Raw genomic sequence first — 22,075 nt, forward strand, 5'->3', positions numbered from 1 at the left:
ACATTGGAAAAGAATTGCGTAAGTCAAAGGTATTTGAAATACAGTCCAGATAATATTTCAGATAAACACAGACCCATGCTAAAAGACAGCCTGAACATGGCAAAGATTTAGTAATTCTCTGGAAGTGTATTGGCATGATAAAGATTTTTCTCTTTTGGGGTCATGAGGGGCTTGGAGCCCATCCCAAGGAGCTCCAGACATGGCAGGAGACACCCTGGATGGGGTGCCAAAACATTACGGCCCACAAAAGCACATAATGCTCCAAGAGCAATTTGTCCCAATTTGTCCTACGCCAGGTGTTTTTGAATTGTTGGAGGAAACCAGAGTACAAGGAGAAAACCCACCAGGGATACCAGATTCACGATTTAGACCTTCAACCCTAGATGGAAGAGAAGAGTGCTGTCTAACACATAACTTCAAAATCTTTAACACCTGTTTGGTTAGGCTGAGATCAGGTGACTACAAATGCCATACTGTAGCTTACCATTTATATCATTTTCACACTTAACGAAACTTTTACCGATGTTTCATATCCTGTGGAATAGGGTAGAGAATCCTAGAAGAGACCACTCCTGTCATTTGGATTACATGATGAGAAAGAAGTTTTATTGATTAGCAGTGACACTTCTCTCTATGTAAACCCAAACCATTGCAGCAGAAAGATGCCCCCCAAAGCATGGTGTTTCTTTACATATTTTTTTCAGTTGTAACTTTAATTTCTTACCTATCTGAATGTAAAGTTTAGCTACAGCATTTACCTTTTTTGAGCCATGGTGATGAGAAGACACCTAAAAAACCCACACTTCTGTTTTCCCAACTAACACAACAATTCGACCAACCTGGAATAAAAGTCAATCTACTGAAGAGGAAAGGAAACCTCTTTAAAAGCATCACATGCTTCTCTTGGTTAGTGGTCATGAATTTATAAAGAATAACTATAAAACCTTACAGATGCTCATACATTCATCCATCTAGGAACCTCTGTAGGCCTACTGTACTAGGAGCCATGGAGGTCAATGGTAACCATTGTATTTATTCCATGTCCAGTGAACATTCACACACTGTGGGCAATTTGGAAACGCCAATTAGCCTAATCTGCATGTCTTTGGACGTGGGAGGAAACCGGAGTACTCGGAGAAAACCTACCAAGCATGCAGAAAATATGCAAATTCCTCGCACACAGGCTTTAAGGCAGAAATCAAACCCGGACCTTGGAGGTGCAGGGCAACAGTGCAAACCACTACGACACCGCAGATGCTCAGCTCTATATAATACTATATTTAAGTACAGCTGAAGTTTATGCTTATGTGAATATGGACCGTAAAGAATTGTTGAAATGGAAAGCGGGGAAAAGACACTCCACTACATGAATAGAGTTTATTATCTGTCATCTGTATTATCATTACAATAATCTTTACAGATTTTCATTTTCATTTAATGTTGATACCATTGTGTTTTCACCAACATTTCAACATAAGGTTAGATTCACAGTGATGGAAAAACGTTAAAGAGACCACAATCTCATGAAACATAGAACAAATGTGTGTGTTCCCTTCCAGACACACACACACACACACACATACACAAACTCTTTCACTCAGTCTGTAATTCACTCATCGACTGATTGGCTCAATGATTCAGTCACTCATACACTTGCTCACTCACTCACTCACTCACTCACTCACTCACTCACTCATTTATAACAAATGTGCACTAACAAGTAAAACACAAAAGGCTCACCCTTTAGACAGAAAACATATGGCCATTTACATTTAAAAATGTTTCTTTTGGCACAGACACCTAAAAATGATGTGATTCTTTTCCTGTAAACCCTTTAACAAAGAATCTGCACACACATCATCAGTTGAACAGTGTAGTAACGCCATAATCTGAACATTTTGACTATAAGGACCACTTGGGTACGTTCCCTTTTTAGTGATCACGTCATTACCTTCTTTTACATTTTTTTTTTAGTTTGTTATAAAAAAAGTATTTTTATTGACCACAGCCTTATCAACATCTGTTTTTTTTATACACTAGAGAAAAATGGAAAGTGTGGTCATTAATGAAGTGCTATATATTCAAAGCCAGATGCTTGAACAACCAACGTAAGTGCTTGGAAGTGATGCATGATGATGAAAGACAATGTTTTCACCCTCCCACCCAACTCACCCTAAATCCCTATAAGAGGTTAGTTAAAGTTCTGGACAGTAAATGTGTTCACAATGTGTATGTGTGTGTGTGTGTGTGTGTGTGTATAGGGCTTTGGAGCCTTGCATGTATGCAGTCTTTAAATACCAAATACTTTAAATATGGTTGCACTGTCTGAAGTTATTCAGTTTCAGTAATGCTTATGGAATAAGAGACTAATACTGCATGTTTGTTTTTTTTTTTGTAGAAAAAACACTAGTGTTTAACCTGTAAAAGAGGCTTAGTTGTGTTTACTCCATGAAGGGACTGTGCTTTCTTATTTCAGCGGGAATTTGTTTTTATTGTTTGGCAAATGTCCTGATGTGCCTTTGCACTCAAATGTCTATTTCTTTCGCAAAATGTAGATATACCCTTCTGGAGTTTTATATGTATGTGTTTGTCCATATGATGATTTTTATTTGTACAGTATGGCTTTTCCTGCATATCCAGAGAGAGGAAGACCTGTGCAAACGCATGAGCTACCCGGAAAGGATACTGGGAAGACTGTATGACAAGCCTGCACCCCTTCCCTCTCATTTCCTTCAGTTCTATTTTCCAGTGTTGTGCTACCTATCTCTTTTATCCCCCTCTCTTATTTACAGTCTCTGTTTTCTCAGTCCTCATCTGTCCCTGCTGCTCCTCTCAGTCCGTTCATGCAAAAGGGAAGGGATGGAGTGAAGGGAGGCTCTGAAGGAGAAAAGCCACTGAAGGGTGGTAGAGCAGCGATTCTCTGAAGATGTGGAAAGAAGGTGGGTGATTTAGATGCGTGGTCCAGGCGTGGCCCTTCAGCATGGCCAGTAGGCAGCTCCGGAGGGGCATAGCGGATGGTGCTCGGAGCGTAAAGGCTCTGAGGCCCTGGAGGACCAAGAGCGAGAGGGTGGAACAGTACACGCCCGGCTGCTCCACCTGCAGCTAGTCTCTGAAGAAGCTCGTAATCAGGTGTGCGGCCTCCGTGGAGGGAGCGATCTTCCCGAGGAAGGGGTGAAGCTGAGATGGGTGAGGGAGGGCTAAAAAGACCCTTAACTGGAGCTTCTGTGGTGACGGAGTCGGAATCGTGGGATGGGGGACTGCTGCCATTTATACCCCTGGTGGACTGAGTGTTGCTCCATCGCCCTGCAATGGTAGAACAAATCCCGGTGCCCAAAATCTCCTGCTCAGTTTTGACGGCAGTACTGGTCACCACACTCTTCAACTGCTGGATTACAGCACGACCATTACGGACTTTCCCCGTTTCACTGTTCTTCTTAGAGGCTCCTGCATCAGTCTTCAGTTTCTTACTGTTGCTGTTATGGTCCCACTCCTCTTCTTTGTCCTCCTCTTCCTCTTCCTCAGCTTCACTGTCACTGGCTGAGTCCGAGGTGCCTGACAGACTGTCCTCTCCATGACGGAACACCTCAAGCTGTCTCCTAGTTTGCGGAGGTGTGTTTTCAGGGCTGGAGTGGTGAGGCCTTTTTCTTCTGTTATCTGTCTGGTTAGCTGTAGGATGGGTGTAAGAGTCTCTCCCTTTGCGCTCAGCATCATTACGTCCAACTCCGCCCTTCGTTTGCTGGGCACCATTCGAGCCTGGAAGGCAGACAGAATTTACATAAAATACAGTGTTTATGGACATATTTATATATTAAACATATGAACTGGTGTTAATATCCAGCAGGTTATAATAAAACATGAATTTTGGAGAAAATGAAATATAATAAGGAAAATGATTACTGTACTGATCAATCATTCACTGCAGATATTTTGAATGTTTCACGCAATGGAGTTGTTGAAAATAGGCACAGATTTAATCACAATTTGTTCTTATTATTTTCCATTTCCGTTACTACATTTTTAGGTAAATTTACTTTAAAATAACTGTTGGAAGTGCAAATTGTTTTTACTAAATACATCACCAACTTACAGGAGTAATGTACTGGTAAGCCTATACAAAAGTTTTTTTTTACTTTAATATTATGTAATTTTAATGGGTTTTGTAACAAAACCCATTACAATTACATGATATTGAAGTAAAAATATAAAAGACACTTTTAAATTATTTAAAATATAATCACACTTATAGCAACAAGACGTTTAGTAAGTGCTTTGTTCTGATATTTCTTCAGAATTGATCAAACTGTGTATGTAAAATAAATCATTACAATAATAAAAAGAATAATAAAAAAATAAAAAAATAAAAAATAATAATCCCATTTCAAAAGTATACATACTCGTAAGATTTACAAATTTAGCCTTTTGTAAGATCTGACCTCCAATAATATCCTTCTCGCAATTAGATTTTTTAGCTAAATAATTTTATTTTTTCCAGTGACAGAGGAAAGGTTTTGCATTCAGCTATAACGTAAACTTTTAGGCTGAGGCTGGTTTTATACATACAGTGAAATTGTGAAAGTTTTCATGTAAACAGTAAGCAATAATCACTGGGATAAAAACGAAAATTACTTGAAATATTTCACTTTTCATGTGTAATAAACCTAGAATATATAAGTTTTTACAGAAAAATAACCAATTCTGTTATATTCAATTGATTTGATTGATATCAATTGATATTAATATTTTAAGATACATTTTTGTTTTTGACATTAAATAAGAAATGTTATAACATTTTAATACATTAAATATAAATACTTTATATAAAATAGAAAACTACTATGCTACTATGATACATTTGTTACATATACTGTACATTCACATGTACTGCTTTATAACAGGTGCCTTACAAAAACAAATAAAAAAATAAAAAAATAAATACTACTACAACTAATAATAATAATAATAATAATAATAAATGTATTTGTTATAAGATTATTGAAGGCCAAAAGTTTTTTGGCTCAGTACTTCAAAAGTACAGTAATAACAGATGGCATAATATAGTTTTAAAGTCTTGCAGTGTGTAAATGTTAGTCATTTAGAAGTCTTGCATTTAAGACGTATTAAAGGATGAAGTATATTTTTAATGTAAGAAAACCTTGACTGTAGATATGGCTTAGACATGTACTGTATTCGTAAATGCATGCTATATACCGTGCCCCTTTGGAGAGAGATCACGAGTGGAAGAGCTTGCCCGAAGACGCTCAGCTTTAAGGTTTTCTGGGAGTTGTAGTAAATCCAGTGGCGTGTCAGGCATCTCTGTCCGACTGAAAGAAGAGAAATATTAGAAGAAAGATTATATCCACACAAACTGTATATTTTGAAAGCTTGTTTACAGTTGGACATGAACTTCAGGCTACATCACAGGTGCCATTTTTGCTCCCACTCGATTAAATATGCTTAAATGACCCATTAGGCCCATGAGCAATTAATAGACAACATGTATTTTTCTCTACAGTATATGCAAATTGCTGCAAGGACTGATTCATGTCGCTCCCCTACGCTGTCTCTCATGCACATTGTACACACACCTCCTTTCCATGCAGAAACTCACTTAAAGCCCTTGTTAAGAGTGCTGCTCCAACAGGGTGCTGTAGAAGTTAATTAGCTCTCATAATTACAGTGTTAATTAACTAAAACACCATTCAGCCAGAAAATCTTGACATCCATTTGGTGTAATTATATATCGCCAGCCCAATTATCATTGTAATTCAGCCTGCTTGTCTGGTTATTGTCTGCTTTATGTGTATGTGTGTTTGTGATACACGCATACACTCACAGAGACAGGGGGAACTGACTAAGAGTTGTTTGAGCTTATTAGCATTTTTTTTTTTTTTTTTTTTTACACATACAAGCATACACACACACACACACACACACACACACACACACACACACACACAAATGCAGTGGAAGGGCAATCATTGACCCTCTTCTTAAATAAAATTGACGCTGGGCAGACAAAAATCTCCCATGAAGCCATTAGAGAGCTGACCTGAGTATGTAGTTGACCCAGATGACGTTGCGTTCATGGGGTGCTTTGTGGTTGATGGACACGGTGGCACATGACTGGACCCACAAATACCCGCCTCTCCTTTGCAACCAGCGGTAGTAACCAGTCACAACCTGACCCTTCCTCAGCACTGGTGAAACACACACATCAGCAAAAAGGGTATGGGCACAAAAAAACAAACAAACCAGGATACAGAATTCTGTCACCTCATTTAAAGTTATATGCAACTCATCGTGGCTAGGGGGAGCTGTTGACAAAAATGCTGTTGGACTTTGTAGGCTTTCATGCTTCTCTTTTGGATTGCTTTTGATGATGAGTGAGACTGAGAGCATCTGGCCTTTGTATAATCAAACTGTCAGGTTTTTTTTTCATCATTTTCTTTTATCTGGCTACTTTTTTCTGCTCTGTTGTAATCACTTTTGTTTCCCATCTGTTAAATCCCACACTGGGCCTCACAAAGACTTGCATTGATCTTCGTGTTTGCTTTCTACTTTCCCTGTATTTTTATTAGTTTCAAATTATAAGCTGCTGTGACTCAAATCAGAAGGAAACAAAAAGAAAGAAAGCCTTACGGTCTTCGTGGCTTTGCCGGATGGTATCTAGGTCTTCCACATGAATGAAGTGGTAGCAGGTGTGTCCCACCACCTCGGCTGGGCTCAGGTCCATATATTCTGAGATCCTGCATTGAATACATACAAACAAGTTGAGAAATAAAAAAGAGAAAAAAAGAAAAATGAGTGGAGAAACAATGGTGCTGATTCTTTGGTGGGCAATTTTTTTTCTTTTAAGTGATCATCTTTTATCTTATGATGAAACATTTCTATCCTTATGGCAGTGGTCACTTTCACAATGACCCCACCCTACCCACAGGACACAAGGCTCACTTAATGGTTGGAGAAGGACATATATAATTTAAAGCAATAAAAAGATATACTCCATTCTCTACCATCTACATCGGGACACTAACTGAAGACTCATTCACTCAGCCGATTTAAGGCAGGGATATTGTGCTGTCTTCCTGTATGAAAGGAACAGAGGGAGATTCGAGGGTCGATGTTGACTCGTCTTTAATCCAGGAGTGAAAGTAGTGTCAGGGAGCGAGACAAGATCTGTGTGAAAAGAGAAACTGCTGCCATAAAGGAGACAGATCTTATGTTTTGAGGCATGTAACATGCTGTTGGGAGGTTTAAACAGCAGAAAAGAGCTAGCAGCTAACACTGCACTTAATTCTTGCTAAAGCTGTAGTGCATTAAAAACAATGAACTGAAAGTTCAGCGAAAATTGAGACTGATGATTAGGGCCAGGCTTTTATTCGTAGAATGCATTTAAAAGTGTTTGTGATAGACAGCCCTGGGATTGTTGTATACACAGTCAGATATAAAAATCTTACAAATCTTATCTCGTGCATCATGATTGGTTACAAGAATTTACATTAACCTGTAAGAGCTTTGAAATAGGAGCTAATCCTGAAAAAATTACAGGTAATTGGGGATACAGCAAGCTGAGAGTAGAGCACCATGTTTGGTGAGTGATTTAAATGTGCAGGGCTAGCACCTTAACACTTAATTCACCCACCCTTGTTGTTTTGAAAACAATGATATTTGTGTTATTTCCAGTGCATGTGGTAGACATCACACTGCATGTTGCTGTTGGCAAACAGTACACTTACGCTAATCGAAAAAAGCCATGTGTTGCTTGAATGCAAACACAGGGACGGCTTAGTGCCAAATCCGTGGGCTCTGTGTGGATTACAAAATGCAAGGAAAGCCCTGTTTTGAGGAGGTCTTGCCATGAGGACAAAAACTTGATCCAAACACACACACAAATTAAATTTTAACCTATTAGAAACGTACTAGTCTCTACTTATTGAGCTAATTAAGATTAGGTTCCAAGCTAATTAAATGTTGGTCGGACACACAGCAAAATCCCAAGTGTTGCATTAAATCTAAAAGTGTATTTTCTGTATGTTGACTTTTTTTTATATTCTAGATCAGCAGTTCTCCAAGTAGGGTCCAGGAACCCCCAGGGATGCATGATATAAACCAGGATGGTCTGTGTTTTTTATTATTTTCTTTATTAATGATCATAATCTCCTGCTGTCTATCTAAACTACCTACGCTATCTACAGACAAAATGCTTTTTCCAAGGTTTTAGGTAATAGATCTTAGTATATATTGCCTTTAAGGCACAAACCAAAAAATGTATATATATATTTTTTTATTTTTAAATCTAGATTAAACTATTATAATATTCCAGTTGATATGATAATTCAAGATAGTATGGTGGATTAGTGGACATCACTGTCACCTTGCACCTCCAGGACTTGGGGTTTAAATCTCACTTCTGGAGGGAATGTTGTGCTGTCATTGCACCATGTGTTATGTATGAAAGTAATAGAGGAATAATTGGGGGCTGTTGTTGTGTATTCTTGGTGCCTTCATAGCATAATTTCTGTGTGAAAGGAGCTCCAGACATCTGGTGTAGGGTGACTGATGTTTTCAAATTGCCTGTAGAGTATGACTGGGTGCATACAGTTGGTCCACTGCAAAAGGTTGGCACTTCTATATAGGATTTGCAGGAAAGACTATGGATAACTAGATATATGATGATTCCAGTTTCCCATAAGGTAGCTTTAAAAGAGGCAATAATGGGCAAGTTGCATTTATTATTTAAACTAAGGTAAATTATGTTAATATGATGTTTATCTCATTGAACATAGTGTAACTGGGTTTGTTGCTGCTCCTATGACTCCAGTAAATAAATATAATGTATTGGGTACAGATACCCTAATACAGGTATTAATTCACCAATGGAGTTTTCACCAATAAAATGTGTTTATTATACCATAATAAAAAAAAAATTCACTGTTTTAATAAATATTGTGACAAAGCAGCTTTACAACATTAATAAAAATGCCAGATTTAAAAATAAAAAGTAATAATTAAGAAAATGATTTTTCATTTGAAAATTTGCAAATAAAATTTATAAAAATAATAAGATTAGCCTGATTTCCAGTCCAGTGTTTCCAGTCCTCTTGAATCTCTTGAAAATCTCATTGTTGGTATTTCTAATTTATTACATGGTTTCTTTACTTTGTATTTGCAAAGAAAATGTACACTTTATGTGTAAAATATATAAGTCTAATATAAAATTTTATAGCTATTAAAAAGATCAGCGTTCGTTCAGTAGTTTGGTAGGACATTACCTGTTCTCACAGTAGGTTATCTGGAGATCCATGTTGACCCGAAACACGAACATGTTACTCTCCATGCGCACCTCATTAAGAGTGGAGGGAGGGAGTGTGTGAGCAAGAGCGACCAGTCCCATTGGCCGATGGAGTGCACGTGAAGAGCCTGGGACCAGAGCAGGCCGACAGCGAATCCGGCCAGTAACGTGAATCACCTGACATGAAAGTTTAAAATTGATTAGAACAAAATTGCGAGCACCACCACACATGTGGACAAAGAACATTGTTTGAGAATACCGCATTATATATTTTTTGCTATGTCACTTGTTTTAAAAGATTAAATAACTACTAGCAATCCAATAATGATGCGTTGGAATTAAAAGATAACAGGAAGTTCATTCATACTAAACAATAAGGTGCTATTATGCAACCCAACATGAAATGGTGTTAGTCCCTAAAGTTTACTATTTTCCTCTAACAGTATGTCCAGATTTTTTATCAGTTAAATAATTACATATTGTACAGCTAGGCGGCACGGTGGCTTAGTGATTAGCACTGTCGCCTTGCACATCCAGGTTCTGGGTTTGATTCCCGCCTCCGGGGCTGTGTGCATGAAGTTCGCATATTCTCCCTGTGCTTGGTGGGTTCCCTCAGAGTACTCTGGTTTTCTCCCAGAGTCCAAAGACATGTAGATTAGGCTAATCGGCGTTCCCAAATTGCCTATAGTGTGTGCGCCCCGCAATCGATTAGCACCACATCTGTGTGTACCCTGCCTCGTGCGTACAGTTCAGATGTTTTTTACATCTGTTTCTTCCTCTCTCTCGACGTAAAAAAAAAAAAAATTGGACGTCTGAAAGCAAAAAGTGCCAGACAAATTACTGTTATACAGTGCTGACACTGACGTTGAATTTTCAGAGTTTCTGTTACATTTACCAAACACCCTCATACAGAGAACCTTGCACTCTATCCTTATATATTTGAGGGTTAAAGGCCTTACTCAAGGGCCCAACAGGGCCAACATGAGGTTTGAACCTGGAACCTTCTGATCAGTACCCCAGTGTCTTAACCACTAATCTACCCTGGACCCTCTTATTCTGCTAATAATAATCAAATAACACAAATGTTACCTTTTTTGTTGGAATCAATTTTCAAATAATTTGTCTAATTTACGCTATGAACAGTTATTGCAAAAGTAGTTTATAATCTAGATCCATGCCCTGAATACAGTATGTGTGTTTTTTTTTCCTGTCACTCCTGACACACCTGACGTAAGACGTATTAACTGATTACCTGATGAATTTAACTAGAAGTTGCTGGATTAGAAAAAACACTTAAACTGCACTTGTACTGAAAAAAAAGCAGTAGATTTGCTAATGAAATGATCTTAATATTAATATGAAATGATCAGCTGTGCAAGAGCTTAGACTTACCTTATAACCAGAGGATTTGACATGTAGGCCGCGCTTAGTGAGGGTGGATTTCATCCGGACAAAGAAACCTCGCTCTACTGGTTCATCTCCAGATGACAGCGGACTGGAGGGGGCTGCAGGAGAAATGACAGAAGAGTATATCGTTACACGCATATGCACAAAAATACCACCTGTGTACACCATGTCTGTCTTGTAGCTTTACTGAGATATTAACTGCAACGAGTCTATGTATACATATTCAAAACAACTAATGAACACAAAGAAAGTGCAAAGTGAAAACCAAGGAGAAGAAACAAACACAACAATAACAAATTCAGTAATGATGGGGTCACCTGGTTCAGGTGTGCCAGCCAATGAGGATGTGGAGGCGGAACTTGAAGCACTTTCCTGGGTGGTCAGACAGCCTGCCTCTGAGCGGAGGTGTGGCTTAATTCCCAATCGCTCTGCCATCTCCACATGGTCTGCAGGATGAATGTAGTCAAACACACTACTGCCGGTTAATTCCACCTAAAACACAACCACATACACACATATGGTGAGCTCACAGAGCTTTAAAACTTTATGTAGACACCGTCAAACTTGGCTGCTGTCAGTCATCATCTACTCAATTCATCTCTGACCTGTTTATCTGGAATTTGCTGAATTACCTGTGAAATCTTTTTAGACGTTTTGTATTTTTAGGATAAGAGTACAAGAGACTGCTGAGTTGGAAAAACCCATCAGTGTCCTTATTATCCTCAGACCATTACAACTTGGCACTGCCTATCATGGCTCATTCCGAGGCACATAAATCTTTCTCATTTGCCAACGGTTTCAGTTAACATTATCTTCTGTGGTAGCATGGTGGTGTAGTGGGTAGCGCTGTGGCCTTGCACCTCCAAGGTTGAGTGTTTGATTCCCACCGTTAGGTTTGTGTGCATGGTCTCTATGCGCTCTTGTGATGCCCTGTGATAGATGGGTATAAAGAGTGATAGTCTTCTCCTGTGTTCAAATGTGGAGTGAATTCTTGTGTTAAAAAAACATATATATTTTTAATAGTAAATGTTTTAATAACATATAACAAGTTCTATAATAGTTTTAGCAATTAACATCTGTACTTTTGTACTGTGTTCAGAATGAATCCATAATTATAAGATGTTTATACAGACACTTACAAGCTCATCCAAAAACAAGCACATACAGTATACACACACCTATGGTTTAACTGGAATGACAACTAACAGAAAGATAAAACAACATTTCACCTTAACCATTAACCACGCTATAGCATAACCTCAATGTAATATTATATTTGCTACACATTACAAAATGCATTATAGCTTCTGGCACTTTTCTATAACATCAGCCTGACAGCACTGAATCAAAAGCCAACACCTAAAACTCTAATGCATTCTCCCATCCTCGCTCTGTCTGTTGCAAAGTGCAATACTTCAAAAGTTTAAGATTAGAGTAAAAAATATGATAAAAGTCACTGATAAAAGTTCTGTTGATCCCCTTTCCTTTCCGGATCTATATAAAAAAAATGAATGGCATGGGTCAGATTTCATTCCATCTTGATAAAAAGCCAGTCTCTCCCTCACACCCTTGTCTGCGGGACATACCCATTTATTACAGGATTAGATCCATTTACTGAAGGATTTTATAGGATTTTCCGCCGGCCTTCAAGGACACTAATGCCCGCGGAAAAGGAGCCGGTTGGGTGAAATCGGACAAGGAAAAAGAAAGAAAGAGAGAGGGGAGAAAAAAAAAGCTAGGGGAGGAGTGGGTGTCTGAGAGGGATAACCGTTGTGGAAGCGTGTGTTCACTAATTGAGAGGTAAAACGGTGGAGGTACTTCATAGAGACAGTGGGCATGAGAGAGCTGACTTGGAGGGCTTAATCTGGCCCACTCAGCCTTTAAGAAAGTGGTTTAGGTGTAGATTCTGGAAGGTTCAGTGTCTCAATGGTGCAGTTAAAGAGACCGGCGCTCACGGATAGAGCGACAGAGACTGAGAAAGGATGAGGGGAAAACAGAGTGGTGTAAAAGACACAATAGGAAATAAAGGATGAGAGGAAAATGCTTTAGTTAGTGTTAGAGGAATAAGGAGAGAAAAGAGAAGGCGGCGGTGGGGATTGGGTTGGGTAAGAATGGGGGGAGTGTTTCAGGGGGGAGGACATGATATAAATAATAGCAGTGTCTTTAATATGTATGAGGCGTCCGGGCAGTCGTCCACAACACACTTTCAGTTTGGCGCTGACTGATGGGGGAGAGATGGAGGGTGAGAGAGATAGAAAGACAGGGAGTGAGAGAGAGCAGAGAGGAAGAGGAGAGGAAGAGGAGAGGAGAAGAGGGAGAAGGTGACGCATACTAACCAGGCCCGGATCAATTCCCCACCCTGTCCAGCCTGCTCCACCTCCCTGGCACGGCTGAGAGGAGATGCAAAAAGAGCAGTAGCTCAGCCCCAGACCTCCACCTCCCCCATTTTATACCGCTGAACGTCTTTCTTGGAGCTCGTCCACTTCTGCACCTTATTCTTGGAGCGCCAAGAGCAGCCACATTATCTCCACAGGCAGCAGAGGACGTGGTCCGGAGCTGAAGGTGTCTGCCCTGGCCTAATCTGCCTACAAAGCCCTACAGACTGGTGAAAGGTCATGAGGATTAACCACGAGTAGGGGCAGTGTACAAAGTTTGAAGCTTACTGATAGGCAATTTACTGTAGGGCTCAAACAGATCCTACACGGGTTGATGCCTGAGCTCGGTGTCTGTCATTTTGTCTCGTCCTGACGCGTAAGGCAAAAATACCGATGAGGGACTGCCATGTTTGAGAAGAGTGGCGCATTCATTTCGAGCCATCTGCACATGGATAATAGGGGGAAAAAAGCTTATTCTATTAATGCATTCTGCTCTCGCAGATGTCCAGACTCACTGTGCTGTTTGAAACACAACCAAACCAACCAAACCATGGCAAAGCTGTAAACTGGCATGGTCCTAAAACCCAGCTGAGTAATCCGCTATCAGCTGGATGACCTACACATATTACTAAAACAAAAGCCAAATCACTGAGCCATTCCTCCTTTTACGCCCACTCAATAAGTTCTCTCTGAGCAATCGCTTATTTTCTTTCCCCTCTACGCTATTCAATCCCTCCTCCTAAACATATCTGTTTTCCCTCGCTGGCTCTCTACATTTCTCACTATCTGTCTTCCCATCCCCCTCACAGACTCAGTGTGTGTGTGTGTTTTTCTACATCTTACAATCAATGCAGCTTTTAAGATGCCTATCGATTTGCTCCTGAGACAGACCCCAGCTTGCTAGGGCAACACTTTGATTGCTGTGCGAGTAATTACTGTTATTATTTATGCATCTGGGCGAAATGGCAGGACTTAACATTCCCTGTACAAGAGGCCACAGGCAATCAAAGGAGGTGAGCACCTGGTGAGTGAGCGCATAACAGTTGAGAAGGAGAGAGAGAGAGAGAAAGTGTGCATGTGCGTAAGAGAGAGGGAGAGAGAGAGCATCTAGGGACATGGATATTCCTTTAGGTTTATTTCCTTTTCTCCTTTGCACAAAACCCCATGAATAACAGATGCACGTCTATAGAACACAAGGGGTGAATAAGTGTTAAAAACACAGGTGTTTTGTGTGTGTGTGTGTGTGTGTACCTGTGAAAGGCCCAAGTAGATTGACACTGTCTCAGATATGTAGAGGAAGCGGCCTTCCTGACTGACCACGAACACAAACCCATCCAAAGACTGTAAAAAAAAAAAAAAAAAGGAATATTTTGGAACAAATATATAAGAAATAACCATTGAGTATGTGATCCAAATCAGGAAGGAACACAAGACCAGAATGTTTCTTGCTAAAGCAAATAAGACCCAGGTTTTATTTTCTTTGAACATTTTTTTAGAATCAAAGATTATACAATAATATTCAATACAAAACACCAGTGGCCCATACTGTACGTCCGATTAATTTACTAGACTAATCATGAGACACTAATCCACCCCCCCCCTTCCAAACTGCCGAAATCTGTTCAGAGAGATGGCAGTAGGCATGGCAGTGTGCAACTCAAAAAGAAAAACAAAAAACTGAAAGGTATACAGCCACCCCATTAAGAGACTCCTTCAAAGAATAATATTAATCGTAATAACAAGCATCCGCAAGTGAGCAAGGAAGGTGGCCACTTTGTTGGAGAATGACTGCTGTTTTGCCGGTGACTCTTGAAGTGGCGGTAATTTATGCATAGGACTCGTTCGCTATGCAAATGAGAGTGGTCAGGAATTGTGGGATAGGCGAGCTGCCTTGAACCGCACGATAAAAAAATAAAGAGCAATTATGTAGTTATTAGTGACAGAGGACACGGAGGAGAAAAGAAGAGACGCAGGTTTTTTTTTGCTCCCTGAAGCGTTAATTTGATTTCTGTGGGGTCTCTGCCGCCTGTCCTTTTGTAGACGTTGTGCTTTTGTTTTCATTTCAACTCTTTCTTAAGGTTCTTTAAATGATAGGTTATTTACTTCAGCTTTAGACTTAAACATCTGGTCTAAAAAGCATCTAAGATGATTACATTGGGAAAAATAAAAATTTACATGATATATAACTGTTCTATGATATTGCTGATGGTAAACTCTCATAAGTCTGTGAAAAGTAAAAGAAATAATTTGCATAAAACTTTTTTGACATGAGCTGTACGTTTTTTTTTATTTTTTATTTTTTTTTATCTTGGTTATTAACTTATTATGGCGAATAACATTCTTGACTTAGGTCAAAATTTTTAAATAACTAAAAATGTTGAACGTTATTTTGACTTATTATTATTTTAATTCTTGGCAACTGAAACATATGCCTCATTTAAAATGTTTGGGTGTTTAAAAAATTTTAAATAGTTGACAAAACTGATTTTTTTATATACCAAATGTTACTTCAAATCTTTTCATATTATGTTAAAATACTGGCTCACTGTAGTACCAGTTGAAATCAAGAAACATGTGTTGCTTTGGTTATTAAATGTCTCACTTTATACTAATTTTAAAATATTCAAGCAATTTCTTAACCAAGTAAATTGATGTGTTCAAGCATATGTTTAGGATTTAATGTTGTTTTGTTTAAATTGTAACATGGCAAATTGTAAGCCAATACTGGGGTTTACCGTTATTACACATATTAATATTACAATAACCTTAACAGACATTGTGCTGGTGAATAATAACACTTTGTAGTCATAGTAAATGTTTGACCTTAAAGGCAAAAATAAAGATTCATGAGTTACTACCAGTGGGATTGTAAATGGTGATACTGCAAATGAAACCACATACAAACATCAGTAGATTTAGATACATTGAGGGTTTACCTGTAATAGATGTGCTCCCAGGTGCTGCTCGAATATATCCGTGGCCAGTGAGTGGCTGTTTCTCCTCACTACCCAGCAGGACAGATACAAAGATCAGTACAAACACTGCACACAGAAATAGTTCCTGATACATTTGCTTACACATTCACAGACCTGACTTATAACTCATGCAGTCCAGAGCTGTGTAATGTTACTCTGGATACACTGAGGGACTATATTGTATTCAAGCTCGCTAAACATTTTAAAGACTACAGTGACAGACTTACTCATTTAAGACACAAGAATATTTACAAAGAAAGATTTCAGTAATTTATGATAAGTTCCTTTAGTTCCTTAAGAAAGTTCATTTCTTCAAGGAGTGTTATAACTAATGAACAGCAGCTTTATTGATAATATAAATGTTAGCTGGTGTGGTAAAAATACAAACGAGTTGAATGCTAATGACTAGCTGGTGCAATACAAATGCTGATGATAATTACTGAACAGTGAGAGGTAGTATGTCTCACACTTGCTGCTAAAGTTTATTTTTCGTTATTTTGAGCTCAGTCAAACTGATGCCAAAATAGTAAATTATGACTATTGAGATTGACTAGAAATGAGATAAACACCATTGAACTCTTGCAAATTATTTTATTCCCTTACACAAGGTTGCCTATAACAAAATTTTTATTAGAAAACTACTGCATATCCTTCTTTCAGACATGAACATGACAGCAGCGAGGTTGGAAGCATCCAAAAAAGCCAATGATGTGACATTTTTCAGTCACACCAAAAAACTAAGGGAAACAGCCAGGTGGATAAATGGATAAAAAGTGGTGAATGGTGTGAATAACAATTATGTGTCCAAAGAACTTTTTGTAAAATGTTTAGAAGCTAAGAAAAAGGATATCTGTTATGCGATCAACTACCATAGTGAAGCTTGGTAAAGGAAGACCTGTTCATGCATTGCAAAGTTAATGTTTCTCATGATCCTCAACCATTAGAAATCTTTTGTGTACAACCAATCCCAAAACATTTTCCTCCCTCCAAGTTTTTGCCCATATGACTCACCACAAATACACAATCAATGCATGAGCTTGCCCTATTTTTTAAATTAAAACTTAGCTGTAATATTGATACAAAATTGCATATTTATGTTAGCAAAACATTGGGAATATAGAAAGTATTGCCTACCTGCATGCTGATTTATCAAGTACTGCATCCATTAATGTGCGGGGGATTTATAGCATTTTGCAATGTAATGCAAAAATAACACTAACAAAATCAAAACAATTTTGACATAATATTTTGGCATTTGTGCTTCATTTAAAACACCACAAAATTTTTCTATATTATTATTCAGTTTAGCTGTAGTAGAAGTTGTTTTATTTGATTATAAGAAACACACATCATACAGAGTATGAAAAGTCAATGGCATTATCATACTCATACCTCAAGCAGAAACAAATGTTCTGGATCCCAATAGGTTTAGGAAATCCAGTCTAGGTCACATATACTGTACCATCCTTATAAAGTTTATACAAGAAAAAAAAATTATTTGGCAGAACTTACTTAACTGGATGAGGAGTATGTCACAAAAGTAAAGTATTAATTAACTATGTTTGAGTAAAAAACAATTATAAAAGTATGAAAATGTGTCCTTAAATATTCTTGCACAGAACCCTTTATTCCTGAACTTTTAACCAGTAACAAGCACAACACTAACAAAGTTAAATAAACTAATAGTAAACTAATACTAGCTCAGTAAAACCTGACAACTATTCTACTTATAGTACTGTGCAAAAGTATTGAGCACATACAAAAATATAGCATAAGCTAAAGATGCTTTTGCATTGCTTAAAAACAAGAGTTTTAGACACAGATTTGTGCAGTTTTATAAGAAAACATGTTAGTTTTTACTGAGCATCCTGGAGAATATGAGTTGTTCTGGTAACTTTGTCACACTCACTCCTTTCTCTGTTTATGCAAATCCCAGGAGCGTACATTAGGTTTTTTGTTTCCATCGGAAAACTGATCTGTCTTGTACTATATATTTTTTCTTTACAGCCATGCATATATTCTCCTATAATATTATCTATTTATTAATTTTAAGTTATATATGGAAATACTGAATGATTTTATACATAATTATGCAGACATTATGAGAAACATACAGTATATAACAAAATTGGGACAGCATATAATATGGTGCCTAAGACTTTTGCACAGTACTGTAAATATATATATATATATCACAGTCTCCTGGAGTCTATCAATTCCTATTTTCTAGATAACAGAACCACTGTTCTAAATATAATAAAGCATCTCCATTGTACATCACACATCCACACACAGTAGGATATCTAACGGATTTCAAAGTCAGCGTAGTTAACGGAGATGACAAACACAGATGCTTATTCAGCCTCCTGCTGCAGTGGGGTGTCTGACATGACACTGCAAACAAATTGGAAAATCAGACAAGTAACATTTACAAGCAAGCTTCTCCTTTCATTTACAAAGTGTTAACTCTGTCTTTGCTTCTGTCTCCACAGCAGGCAGCGTAATGGTGTGGTGTGTGCATGTGTGTGTGTGTGTGTGTGTGTGTGTGTGTGTGTGTTTGTGTGTATTCCAAAGTGCAGGATGACAGTGTGCTTCTTGCTGCCTCTTTGATACTGCCAACATTTATGATATTTTCTCACGAGAAGATAGGATGTCTTCTTCACTCACACACACACACACACACACACACACACACACACACACACACACACACACAGATGCACATTTATACTCCTTAATCCAGCACAGGAGCGACTGTCGGACAAAGCCATAGTGTCAGACTGGATGTCCCCCTCCTCAACAGAGAACAGGAATATCAATGAGTCTGGTCCTTTCAGAGGCCTCAAAAGGGGGCTTCACACCCAGGCCAGGATAGCCTCGATGTGTGTACAGAGGGGTGTGCTATACAGAGCACTACTTGTTCCCATTCTGGCTCTCAGGCACCCTTGATCTAAACACACAGTTTGGGCTGCGGCTATGAGCAACGCTGCCTTAACATAACAAATAAAGAGGTGAGGATAAGTCGTGAAAGCTGACTGATGGATGAGCCTCTGTTGACCGAAAGACGACCAACAACAGAGGCAATGATAATGATGTAAATCAACACGATGATGATGATGAAGAGGATTAGGATGGGTCAACTATAAAGGAGCTTTGTCTTTAAATGAACAAGGCTATTCCTTCTCTTTTAAGATAAAAGAACCCCATGGATTTGTTTCTAAAGTAAACACAACCGAGATGGATTCAAACTTTAATGAAGTATGAGATAGAGATGCAGAAAGGTTTGATATGATGTGTGAATTGTGTAATGTATCGCAGCTATGGTACCATATACTTTCTTAAGGTATGTCTGCACAAAATCATCTTTTGCAATTTAGGTAATAAACCAATCACTAAAACAAAGTAACAAAACATAAATAATATCCAATACATATTTTATTTGATCTGATTGTTGATGTGGTAGAAAAAGCACTGTAACCTTATAGTAAACTATAGCGAATATCTCCTTCCTCATGTACTTCTTTCGTTTCTTTCTTTTCTTCTTTTCCATATGACTTTGTCTTCTCTCTCTCACTCTCTCACCCTTCCTCTAGCCCAGATCCTATTAACCAAGTTAGGAGGTTACTATGGGAACTGTGACACTGGCCTTTTATTTCACTTAAGTTTGCTCAATCTAGTTGGCTGATAGGAATCGCAGACTGATCCCCTGGCAACTTCTTTACAGGGAGGTGCTCATTATGCCCTAACCTCCCCCCAGCCCCCCCACACACACTATAGGGACAGAAAGAGTCTGAGAGAGAGAGAGAGAGCGAGAGCGAGAGAGAGAGAAAGGAAAAGAGAGATGGAGACTCTAGTCACAACGTCCTTCTCTGGTGCAATTATGCTTTCATTCAGCCACCCTTCTTGCCCTCCCCTTTTTCTCTCTCTCTCCATCGTAAACTCACTCCTTATGCGGTCGAACATAATTTGAGTGCAATTAACGTCCCTTAAAAGCCTTTGCCACTTTAAACGCTAAGCATTAGGGGAAGATGGGCATCTAAAGCGTGTGTGTGTTTGGGGCTGGGGGTGTGAGGGGGGTGTCTGAAAGTCAGAAGCAGCGCAGAGAGACTGAGAGGGAAAGTCCATTTAAGGAGCAAAATGAGATTAAACAATCAAACATACGTTCAACATTCTGAGCAATTCAATGTAATTCATATACAGCGTCAGGTTTGTGGGTGAAGAACCTGCACCAGGATGAAAGATGCTACAGATGGCTGTCTGAAATGAGTCAATTTTAATAAAATACAAACCTTTTATATTGCTTATAAGTAGTAATTTAAGGTAGAGCTTCTAAAATCACATTTTAATGTAATGGCCAAATGTATGTGGACACCTGACCATTACACCTATGACAATATTTGAAGTACACAATTGTATAAAATAGCTTTATAAGTTCCCTTCAGTACAACTACTGAAAAACTTGTTCCAGTATCACAGTTCCTATTTGTTCAAATTCAGGTCCATGAAGACAAAAAAACGAAGCCCTGACTGCAACCTCACTAAGATCTTTGGGACGAATTGGAACATCGACTGCACCCCAGGCGTCCTTGCCTGACCTCTATAATGCTTTCGAGGTTGAATGAACAAAAATAGCCAGGCTAAAAAAAAAACGTTTTTTTTATAACAGCAAATATATATAGTGCGTTTACTGTTCTACAGACTCTTTGTGAATTGTAATATACTGCCATTTTGCATGCATCTGAACCCCAATTGAAGGAAGTCATACCTTTCCCTCGCAAAAGGGAGAAAATTGCATTTGAAGATTTCATTTGGACTGCGGCACAGGAACATCAAGGCATTAAGACAGCCAGAATTTGATTACAAGCTGAATTGATTAGGCTTATGCCAATTTCTCTTTAGCATGTTTTATTTTTTTTGGTATATCTTGGCTCTTTGCCAGAATTCAGTCATAGCAACATTCAATGGGATTTCCTAGAGTGCAGCACTTGTGAGCAGCTTGAGAGAATGGAAAAGGGAGAGCTGATACAATCCAAGAATTCCTGGAATTCAACATTTCCAACAGATTTTTAATCACTGAGCTAAAATTGCCACCTGATGCATGGCTGAGCCTTTAAGATTAAAATACAAATGATTAAATAGGTCAAACTAGGGATTTACTGAGCTTATACTGAGTATCAGAATTTAGGCTGCTCATGGAGTTGACAAATTCTCCAACCAGCATACAATATTGAATGACATGACAAGGATCTTTACCAAAGTACATATGGTAAAGAGCAAAAGAGCAAAAGAGGCTTGTTGAAGAAGTCAACTTATTTACTGAGAGGGTATCAGTATCTGACCAGTTTTAGTTATCGGCTGATGAGTAGCACTGTTATTGGTATTTTATAAAAAATACAAAACCAGTTAAGATTTACAAGTAGAGCTGTTGGTTTTACCTACAGTTTTTTTATTTGATGGCGGGCATGTTATATAATTTATATGACATTTTGTGCAGGAGTATGTGCTAATGTAAGTGCATGCAACGTTAAAAGGGCTAAATGTGTAAGATACTGTAAAAGCTTTAAAGTGCTTCATGTAAGTCCACTGAAAGGTGCCAAATTACCAAAGCTTACTTTTCTTTTACTTAAGCAATTAAAATTTTAATTATACCTTACTAATGAGTTCACTCTGATTAAAAACTTATCTTTTTGTAAAAAAAAAAATTTTTTTTAATAATAATAAATGCTTTAGGTTATGGTCTGGTCCTACAGTCATGTTCAAAAGTTAGTACCCTCGCTTTTAATTCCCTGTGTTTTGTGTAAAACATAATAAAAATCATCCGATCTTAGTGGGTCTTGGTATTAGTCAAATACCACCTTCAGACGAACAACAGCATAAAACTTTTTCACTGTGCTATTATTTATTTAACAAAATGAAGCCAAAAATGTGGCCAATTCTAAGTACCCACATGATTCAATAACTTGTATATTAATATTTAGCAGCAATAACTTTAAGTAATTGTATTCTGTATGACGTTATCAGTCTAT

The 22,075-nt window shown here is 38.3% G+C and overlaps 1 protein-coding gene across 2 annotated transcripts in view; it reads right to left on the reverse strand.

Moving 5' to 3' along the window:
• Window positions 1-1,394: 1,394 nt before the first annotated feature.
• The window catches only part of npas1 (neuronal PAS domain protein 1), a 47,287-nt gene continuing 26,606 nt past the window's right edge, over window positions 1,395-22,075 (reverse strand). For both annotated transcript variants that reach the window (XM_053506816.1, XM_053506817.1), the window contains exons 4-12: window positions 16,011-16,078; window positions 14,326-14,415; window positions 11,017-11,191; window positions 10,685-10,797; window positions 9,273-9,469; window positions 6,640-6,746; window positions 6,050-6,197; window positions 5,209-5,321; window positions 1,395-3,753 (exon numbers count right to left, since the gene is read on the reverse strand). In XM_053506816.1, the coding sequence (XP_053362791.1) occupies window positions 2,804-3,753; window positions 5,209-5,321; window positions 6,050-6,197; window positions 6,640-6,746; window positions 9,273-9,469; window positions 10,685-10,797; window positions 11,017-11,191; window positions 14,326-14,415; window positions 16,011-16,078 (1,961 nt within the window). In that variant the 3' untranslated portion in view covers window positions 1,395-2,803. The remainder of the gene's footprint in view (window positions 3,754-5,208; window positions 5,322-6,049; window positions 6,198-6,639; window positions 6,747-9,272; window positions 9,470-10,684; window positions 10,798-11,016; window positions 11,192-14,325; window positions 14,416-16,010; window positions 16,079-22,075) is intronic.

The sequence above is a fragment of the Clarias gariepinus genome, chromosome 11 (assembly GCF_024256425.1).
Source record: "Clarias gariepinus isolate MV-2021 ecotype Netherlands chromosome 11, CGAR_prim_01v2, whole genome shotgun sequence".
NCBI classification, from domain to species: Eukaryota; Metazoa; Chordata; class Actinopteri; order Siluriformes; family Clariidae; genus Clarias; species Clarias gariepinus.